A 9305-nucleotide genomic window follows, 5' to 3' on the forward strand; every position below is an offset into this window, starting at 1 on the left:
CACGCGGCCCCCGCCCTGCCCACTGCCGACTTGCCCCCCTCCCTCTCGGCCACCCTCAATGAGCCCTGCCGGCGCGCCAGTCCCACGTCGCACTTCTCCGCAATCCTAAAATGCGGCGGTAAGGTAAGGTTCACCGGTTCACCGAATGTTCTGGTCAAAAGCGCAGAGGTCTGGGCGCAGATCGCACTGCTTTTCTACTAGGTCCGTGTCGGGTGCGAGTTGACCTCACCATAAAATAATTCGAAAAGTTTCATCCTATGCCCGTGGTGTCGTGGTGGTCGCCCTGAGCCCTGCAACTCCATCTGGGGGCATGGGCTCATTTCCGGTTCAAATTATTAGTCAACAAAGTACGATACAGGTGTGTTCTCCCTCCCCTTTCTTTGGCCGCAGTGAAGTAAAAGGCCACATGTCGCCCTCGGTGGGACTGAATCACTTCGCGACTTCTAATCGTCCCCCAGATCCCCTCGCTCCCCACTCCGCTCCGCTCCGCGCCCCTTGAAGGGGTGGCTGACGAGCGGCATTTGGTCGGTGCGGGGCCCTGGAGTGGGGTCAGTTTGGCCGGGGCGGGAGCTCGGTGGCGTGGTCATGGCAGGGAGGGCCGGGCCTGCCCCATTTGGCCCCTAGAGCCGTGGTGCCGGTGAGAAGTGACCCACCCCCACCCGACCGCCGAGCCAGGGGCGGCCAGGGGGCCAGCACTGGGCCAGACCCTTGCGTCGCCCGCATGCCGTTCAGCCGCCCAAGATGTTATCCACGCAGCCCAGGGCCCCAGGCGCAGCTCGGGCCGGAGGGTGAGGGGATGGGGCCCGCCCTCACCCGCGCCGCGCTTGCGCTCGACCCCAACCCCGGTGACCCAGATCCACCCCGCCATGCCGCCCGCTGCATCGCGAGACCCAACGCAGCCCCCCCACCCCCACCCCACGCCACGGCCCACCGCGTACAGACTCACTCCCTGGGTCAAATATATATGACCCCACCCCCTTCCCCCAACACTCGAGCCGGACAGCCCGGCCCCGGCCCCCGACAACTCAAGTAGTTTGACCCAAAGACGCTTATTGTAATGGCTGGCCGTGGCGGAAGTAACGCGTAATGGGGCCTTTAGCGAGCAAAGACACGGGACGAAATGGACGGGACGGACACTCCACTGCCGCGTGGACAGTCAGGCCGCTCGGCTAGACTCGTCGTTATAGAGAGAATTTTCACACAATTATTGAAGCATCAGGATCATTGAAAAATCGGAAATTGATGTTTCTTTTTCTTAAAATGTTTACAAATTTCGTCATCGAGCACTGTAATAAGCTCGCAATTAAAAATTTACACGCGTTTGCTTACGGGAACCAATATGTGACTCCCAACAAACACCATAGCGCAGCGAGTCCAGCCGACAACATCCGGTCCAGAGCCTATTTCTGTCCGTAACGGCCGTCACACGAAGTAAACCTGCGAATGGAAGCCGTCATCGCTGCTGCCGGCTGACGCGGTGCTGACGTATGCGCGCTTTTGAAAATTATCCTTATCGCTGCATGGTTTTCAAACATAGGAAACACTATTTGAAAAGCGATGCCCGGATTTGGATTTTTCTGTTCGGCATATATTTTCCCTTTTCCCGGTGCTTGATATGCGTGAGTCGGAATGAGTTCCACTTGATTTGCGTTTCGTGGGGCCGCGGGAGCGACGCTGGTTTTTCCTTTTATTCTCTCTATATTTAGAGGCGCCTTTTTCGTTTCATAACGCAAGCCAAGGTTGAGCCTAACGGTAGTAAGAGGCGAAGGCCGCTTTGCCCGACCCGAACAACTCTCGGAATGTTGGTCAAACCGACTGTCAACTTCTCATGGCCGCGGTAGCGGGCCTGCCCCGCCATCTCAGTCTCTCCAGCACCCCGCACTCTGTGTCCCTCTGTCCCGTGTGCACGTATGGAACGCACTCCGGGCCCAGTCCGCAGCGCACTGCACGCACCCCCCCCCCTTACCGCCCCCCGATAGGCTATTTATAGGACGGCCCGGTCCTGCGGCGGCGATCAGTCCTAGTTCAGGACTCGCGCGGCCTGGAGCGGCCTGGAGCTGCAATCTGGTCGCCCCGAACTCGCAGAATGACGCCCATCATCGCCGTGTTCATGTCCATGATCTCCCTCCTGGCGCTGGTCGCAGACCGCGCCAACCTGCAGGAACAGGTGAGCCGAGCACCCCGTCGAAAGGGTCGTCCCCCCCGTGTGTCTTGACCCCCCGCTTTACGACGCGCCGCAAGCAGTGACCGCGTGACAAGACGCTGTCCGTGCAGGGCGAGGCCATCCCGCTGCCCAGCGTGGACGACGGCGTGTCGAGGAACTTCCTGGACGTGGCCAAGCGCACCCTGCCCCTCAAGATGACGCCCGCCAGGTCCATCAACCTGCGCCGGGTGCCCCGGGCCGCGGCCGGTCCGGGCGCCGCCTCCGTGTACGTGCTGCGCTCCGGACCCGGGCCGGGACCCGGCGCCCCGCCCGGCGCACGCCGCCGCCGCGGCCTCGGTGACCACGACGCCGACGCCGTCCTCCTCCAGTCGCTGCTGCTGAGCGCGCTGCGGGAGCGCTACCTCCAGGGACATCTGGCGGCGCCGTCGTCCGCCTCTTCCACCTCCGCGCCCGGAGCGCCCGGCAGGTAGGCAATGCAACGCACGGATGCGCGGCGGGGTGAGGTTGCCTACCTCCCCGGCGGCCCCGGCGGACGCTCCTAATGACGGCCTTTGCCCCCCGCCGCAGATGGTCGCCGAAGACGCCGCACGGCGCGCCCCAGCCGCCGCCCGCACCACAGCCGCGCGCCAACAGCCTGGGCGACCTGCGGGAGGACATCATGATGCACGGCAGGGACCGCGACCAGCTGAGACGGCGCTGGAAGATTGAGAGCGCCGGCAACAGAGTCGCCAGCGCTCATCACGGGCTGGCACCACCGGCCAGGCCCGCGCGGCCCTAGCCGCGAGCATCGCTCCCTCGCCTCGGCCGCCAACCCCCTGACGTGGGGAAGGACTAAGACTGCCACTGCCGCCCACCCTGCCGGGGCCTGGGCTGCGAGCTCCCGACGCCAAAGACTGAAAGCTAATCTCACTGTCCTCCCGATACGATGGTGCGTACTTTTGTTTCAAGATGAATGTGTGTGTGTTTTGTTTTAAGGATCTTTCGTAAGCAATAAAGATTAACAGTATACTTCTTAATGTTTAAAGTTTATTCCTTTAATGCACATATCAGTCAAATAAAAATATCACACAACAGTTTGTAATAATGAGCCAAACAAGCAAAATCTTAAGGCCATTCCCTTTCACCTATGGTATATGTAAAAGACGAATACTTCGGCACACCATTGACAGAACTCTTGTGACTCCTAGATTTAGCACCTGAATCACATATGCAAATTGTTATTCCTGGAAGAGTTCCTTAGAGGCCTCGTTATCTGCTCATAATTTCAGCAATAAACAAAGGGGGACTGAATTATGTGACAGATATCAGCTAACGAGACCATTTTAGTTATGACACATGCACGTGCTGTATTACAATTACAAATTAGACCAACTTTAATCAAACATTAAACCCATTTTTAAAACAGATATGTGAGCGAAACCTAAGAATAAATCATAGCAAAAATGACTAACAGTCAGATCACAAATATCAGTTTTATCCACAGACAGTCTAAGGCAGCAGCAAGTCAAAATATGGAGGTATAATTTGAATTGCATTAATGCAGCTTTGATTGGTACTTACAGGCAATGAGGGATGTGATATTAAAGGTGCATAGGCAACTTGAAAGCTATGAACAATGCCGGACATCAAAAGAGGTATGGTTCAGCCTTAGAAACGAAACTTGGATTCCTTTCATAGAAATTTTAATGTTTGATATTATTTGCTGTCAATCTTGATTCAGCACCATTTAACTTTGTTTTGGCTAGTATGCGCATTGTCAAAAACTAAATATCACATTTTTGGAAATGTTTGTCTAAAACTTTTGATCCATTTCAAAGCTCTTTCCAAAAAATTAGAGAAAATACAAAACCACATATAAACCAAGAGCTTTTGAGAACACAGAGGTGAATTTAAAAAGAGAAACAGTAGTTGAAATATAACAAATGGCAGCATTGTCCTACCTTGTTTTCTGACTAGAAATCAAAATTATTTAAGAATACAGAAGTTCCAAAATCGATTGAATTGCCAAACTTTGCAATAGCTGGCAGCTAATGAAGTAGAGATGATCACTTTTGTATCTAACAACACTTCATTTGTTCAGATTTGATTTAGCTTGTACAACTAGAATGACCATCCATTGAACACAATTTGGCTTTGATGAAAATTGGAGACGTGTTGGAACAAAATTCTATCACAATGAATGTGGCCCTCAAATAATTAATTATGGTATTTACCATGCTAGTTGACCAGTACAATCTAAATGGATTAAGCTCATAAAATTTGAATGTAGATTTGGCCAACATAAATTATCCACTTCAATAGAGAAAAAACATGTAGAAATGCTCTGCTGTCCTCAAACAAAAGTTTTAAACTTGAAATAAATTTTTGATTGGAAAAAAATGAAAGGGTACTTTACTCTCCAAGAGTGGGTACCTCATACTAAGCTCTTAATACAAAATTTGGAAAACATCAAAGTCTCATAAAAATACAGATTAAACTTTTAACATATTACACACAAAAGTATCTTCTACAAAATTAAAGTTTACACAAAACATTCTAGAACAATAACACTACTGACAATGACTATAATGAATATTCCACAACAAATAAAGCTTGTGAAAGTTATGTAAGCAATATTTAAGTGGTATCCAATAGCATATTGACTAGAGCAAAGCTAAAGACTTATAAATAAGCATCTGTTTTAATGTCACCAGCTGTTTGACTAATATGAATTCTATTCAAGACTGTAAGAAGAGAAAAAGACACATATTTTTTCATGTGAAGGTAAGCAACATTTGCAAATAAGTATTTCCTACATATGCTGAGATAGGGTTACAGAATACCATGCAATACATTGTAACTCTACAGAGGTCCACAACCCAAGTGGGAGATATTGTACCTCTTGAACCTGGTTAATAGTCAAAAACATAAATTTTTCTACAGAAGGATATCAAGTTAAATCTCACAAGACATATGATGTACGCACAGACATTTAAAATACATATCAAGTTATGAGAGAAACTACTTAAAACATATTGCGTGAAGAAAGTTTCACATCTCACTACCAATATATACATACTTCTCCTTAAAACTGTCATATGCTATTGATAGAATTTATTTTCAGGAAATTATGTATATATAAAGAGAGAGAACATCCTGATTCTAGGATAGATAATAGGTGAAATGGTATATATCAGTCAAATTTCAAAGTCCATACAAAGAATAAATGTTATAACAGAGAAAAATAATACTAGAATCAATATAATGCAAGACAAGAAAAGTTCACTACAAAGACCAGTCAAGAACGAAAGAGTGCCAAGTGTTAGGAAGTGTTGCGGCTATAATCTATACATAAAGCACTTTTAAATTTTTAGGTCTTACCACTAAATCTTTGCTTTTTAACTTCAGTCTAATACATGACTTTCAGAAAATCATGAACAGATGTAAAACACAGAAATATAAAGTGAATTATATAGCTGTTTGACAGAACTAAAAATTACAGTGAGGCAGAGACCACCATATTATAGCACAGAACTGGCCTCTATAAGGTCAAGCGGCTTACTGCTTCCACCAGCACTACTGTTCTCTTTATCTTTGTCCCTCTCCTTTTTAGACTTTTTACGTTTTTTTGCCACAACATTAGGACCAACGGCTTTGCTACGTTCTAAAAGAAATAAGGCCTCATGAAAGTCGTCTGAGCTTAGGTTGCTCTCCTGAACATGAAGAACTGAACTCAGAGCACCATCAGTCGAAGATTTAGGAAATCGAAACATTTCTCTTTCCCGTTCAGGTTCACTAGCTGATTTACTTTTGGCAGAGGGCTGCTGCTGATTGTTGTTTGGTCGGGGACTAAGAATGGGGGAAGGAGTGTTTGAATGGGTTCCAGAGTGAACCCTGGGTGACCCAGGGGCAGTAGTTAAGCAAGGAGAGATGCAAGGGGTTGGAGAAAGATTGGGAGAAAGTTCAGCCTCTATAGAAGATGGGGAAGAAGGGGCTGCAGGGACTGTTAGACTAGAGGATCTTGACTGTCTCCCAGCAGTAGACACTGATAAAGCAGGGGATCGAGGCTCAGGAGTTCTACTTATCGATACTCCACTGATAAAAAGTGTTGGCGATTTTGGTATTCCAGTCTCTGATTCATACTCATTAGAACTATCAGTCTCTTGTAATGTTTTACCAGGCAGTGGAGAAGGAGCAAGCTGAGGTGATTCACATATTCGGATGCGGAGACCTGTAGCTCCACCAGGAGTCTTACTTCCAGGGGTTTTGAAATGCTTATTACAACTTGTCACAGTACTGTTAGAGGGCCCAGCAAAATTTGCACAACTTGAGTGAGCCTCAGAGGACGTTGGAGGTTCTCTCATCCATTTAATTTCTTTTCCTCTGACGTCAAGAGGTTTGTTTTCTTCAGGTAGCCCAGGAGCTTGAAGAGAAGGTTGAGTGGCAACCATACTACACTCATCAATAAATTCTAGATCCAAGTCAAGCGCAGGTTTTTTACCAATTGAAGCAAGATTTGCAAAGCTCCTCATTGATCTTACTTCACCTGGTTTACGCACTTGTTTGCAGCTGTTCAAAATACCACATACCTGAGGAAAATAAAAATACTATTAGATGTAACACAAACACAACAGTTTAGTAAAAGCATAATCGGAGCAAGCTGTTATGGCATACCTCAAGATCGGCATTTATTGTATCACAAACTGTGCTTGCTTCATCTAGAGATGACTGCATTCCATAGTCCACACCAGTGTCATCTGCTGTGCTCCCTGCGGTGCTCTCTGCTGTGCTACCAGCAGTACTGCCACCACTACCGTGAAGTCCAACTAACAATAATGTGTGGCGCTCAGCCTTTAGAATACGTCTGGCCATTTCTTCTGGTTTTTCATCATGTTGACTAGAATGATCTGAGTCTAAGTGATACCGTGGTTCTCCTCTTTTAAGTCGCCAGCTGCGACGTGGCACAAGATCTCCTGTAGAATGTGACCGTTTCAAGGATCTTCCATCTGAGGTATCGTCCTCCTCGAAGTGGTTGTAATTACGAAATTCATCATCATCATTGCTGCTTCGGATTGCTGAATCATTGAAAAGGCCATTCTCATGTATGTCCCCAATTTCAAAACGGCCATCTTCACCTGGTTCATGTTTAAAATCACCCATAAGGGATGAAGTGTCAGTTAACGGCTTTCTCCACGATGAATTGATATTGCTCCTGTTCCAAAGAGATAAGTGTAACCAGTTTAAAAATTTCTTTATGTTTTTCATAAAAGACTTGATAAAAGACATACCCTTGACTAGTTTCTTCGTTTTGGTACTCTAAACCATTGGCTGAGAGTGAATTTGCAGAATGTTCTTGAAGTGCATCTTTGGTCATATCCCTTGTATCCTTATTGTAGGCATCTGTTTTTCCCTCACAGTTAAAATCTTTTTTTGTTTCTATTAGATCTAATTTTTCATTTAGTCTGTTGGGATCTTGAAGAGACAGATGCATTGCTAACTTTGTTTGCTCATCTAAACTCTCTGAAAAATAAAATGAAACAAGAACACCTGATCAGTACACACATCCAAATAGATAATAGGAAAAAAAACCCAAAAAACATCCACTTTTATGCTATTGAGACAAAATCAAATTGAGAGACTATAAAATATAATAAAGAAAGCACATGAAAAAGCAAGCAAGAACTATGGCACATTTCTATATTAAAATTGACAATCAAAAACAAAATGCTCAAATGTTATAACATTCTATGGGACAAAATGATTTAAAGTTTTGTTTTTCAGGATAGAGATTGTATCTTTCTTAAAAGAAAAACAAATATTCAAAAATCTAGGGCAAAATAGAAATTTCACTACATGGTTTATCAAGCTCAAGCAGATTTAGGGAACACTAGAATCACATTCTCATAAACCCATGCATATGAATAAAGAAATTGACCAAGACAGTCTATTATTTTTTAGAGAAATACTAAAAAAAATCTTAGCAGCTATGGCCTCTGAATTTTACAGGCATGAAAAAAATTTAGAATGATGAAGAAAATGTTTTCGAGATGTACATATATGCCATTTAATACCGCTTTCTCTTTCGATGATGGTTCCTTGCTCGTAGAGCCAAAATCAAAAACTGAACAGAAAACTTACAGAGTTGACATGCTGTGCTCACCCTGCTTAGGATGTGCACCAGTGCTTTCTTTGCTGGCTGTGTTCTCAGCCTCTGCAGGGAGCGGCGCTGGTGGTCGACTTGCAATTGCTTGAGCTTCACAGTTCCTAAAGCGGCACAGATAAGAAAATAGATACAAAATCATGATAATATCAGTGAGCTCAGTTGTCTTGAGCACACACCATCTATTATAGTACTCACTCAGGGAAATTTGACACGTGTGAGGTAACCTGCATTTGATGCCGTTTCAACTCATCTTCAATCATCTGAAGCCTTGACATTTCCAAAGCAATCACTAAATCTATATTGTAAGCATCTCCTCCACTGGATGTAGTGCCCTTCGCCGCTCGAGAACATCTTAAACTGCAGTACATATGGAAACTCTGTGTTCGAGTGTTTCGAGCACAGGGACGTACACAACCAAATCTTGCACACAAAGCCATAGGTGCAGCTGCTGGATTTGACATCTGAGAAGAAAAAATATTAAATTATGTATTTAAAACAAAAATTGTCTACTTAAGGATATAAAATTTTAAAATACCTCCTCATCGTCAGAATCATAATCAGGAGGATGTACAACATGGTTGTTTAGAATTTCCTGGGTCAAAGAATCGTTTGGATCCATTTCTCTAAGAGATGCTGCAATAGCTTGCGAAAGGTCCTTCTGGAGGAGAGATTGTAACAAATTTATGAAACACATTAGTTTTTTAATATAGAGGAATATCTTAAATATAAAATGGTTGTGAGGGAGTTCACATAAGGCACTCACATCATTCAAAATATCAGGAATGATGCCAGGGAACCGGCGCTTGCGATTTTTACGTAGTATGGGAGGTGTTTCTGGTGGTACAAGTCCTTTATTAACAGCTCTGACAAATTCATGTCTCTTGCGACGCACTAAAGCAGTAGTTTGAATGATGAGTGAACGAGGAGTTCTTAGATATGGGCGCGCAATTTGTTCTGAAAGTTTCTCGGTCACTTCCTCCAGTTCATTCTGTAATATTT

At 45.4% G+C, this 9305-nt stretch overlaps 2 protein-coding genes across 3 annotated transcripts; one reads left to right on the forward strand and one right to left on the reverse strand.

Moving 5' to 3' along the window:
• Positions 1-1876: 1876 nt before the first annotated feature.
• Positions 1877-3180, forward strand: LOC127749610 (uncharacterized). 2 transcript variants are annotated; one of them, XM_052268414.1, is made up of 3 exons: positions 1877-2167; positions 2260-2630; positions 2732-3180. In XM_052268414.1, the coding sequence occupies exons 1-3, from the start codon at positions 2087-2089 to the stop codon at positions 2940-2942; spliced, it is 663 nt and encodes a 220-aa protein (XP_052124374.1). In that variant the 5' UTR covers positions 1877-2086; the 3' UTR covers positions 2943-3180. The 2 variants fall into 2 exon arrangements, with proteins under 2 accessions (XP_052124374.1, XP_052124377.1); XM_052268417.1 differs by having other exon boundaries at positions 1883-2167; positions 2275-2630.
• On the reverse strand, positions 3171-9299 carry LOC127749588 (uncharacterized). Its single transcript, XM_052268380.1, has 7 exons — positions 9070-9299; positions 8842-8964; positions 8502-8767; positions 8304-8407; positions 7432-7663; positions 6818-7355; positions 3171-6732 (listed from the first exon to the last, which is right to left on the reverse strand). Exons 2-7 carry the CDS (start codon positions 8923-8925, stop codon positions 5665-5667), a joined length of 2292 nt encoding a protein of 763 aa, XP_052124340.1. The 5' UTR covers positions 8926-8964; positions 9070-9299; the 3' UTR covers positions 3171-5664.
• Positions 9300-9305: the final 6 nt, after the last annotated feature.

Source organism: Frankliniella occidentalis, unplaced genomic scaffold (assembly GCF_000697945.3).
Source record: "Frankliniella occidentalis isolate FOCC.00 unplaced genomic scaffold, Focc_3.1 Scaffold4, whole genome shotgun sequence".
In the NCBI taxonomy this organism is placed as follows: Eukaryota; Metazoa; Arthropoda; class Insecta; order Thysanoptera; family Thripidae; genus Frankliniella; species Frankliniella occidentalis.

What these genes read in the sequence shown, in the direction of transcription:
- LOC127749588 (XM_052268380.1), bottom strand. Translation starts at nt 8,925, where the DNA reads ATGGATCCAAACGATTCTTTGACCCAGGAAATTCTAAACAACCATGTT. An exon ending in TGGTGCACATCCTAAGCAGG is followed by an intron (nt 7,664 to 8,303) that starts GTGAGCACAGCA and finishes TTTATTTTTCAG; the next exon opens with AGAGTTTAGATGAGCAAACA. An exon ending in AACGAAGAAACTAGTCAAGG is followed by an intron (nt 7,356 to 7,431) that starts GTATGTCTTTTA and finishes TCTTTGGAACAG; the next exon opens with GAGCAATATCAATTCATCGT.
- LOC127749610 (XM_052268414.1), top strand. Translation starts at nt 2,087, where the DNA reads ATGACGCCCATCATCGCCGTGTTCATGTCCATGATCTCCCTCCTGGCG. An exon ending in GCGCCAACCTGCAGGAACAG is followed by an intron (nt 2,168 to 2,259) that starts GTGAGCCGAGCA and finishes CCGCGTGACAAG; the next exon opens with ACGCTGTCCGTGCAGGGCGA. An exon ending in GCGCCCGGAGCGCCCGGCAG is followed by an intron (nt 2,631 to 2,731) that starts GTAGGCAATGCA and finishes CCCCCGCCGCAG; the next exon opens with ATGGTCGCCGAAGACGCCGC.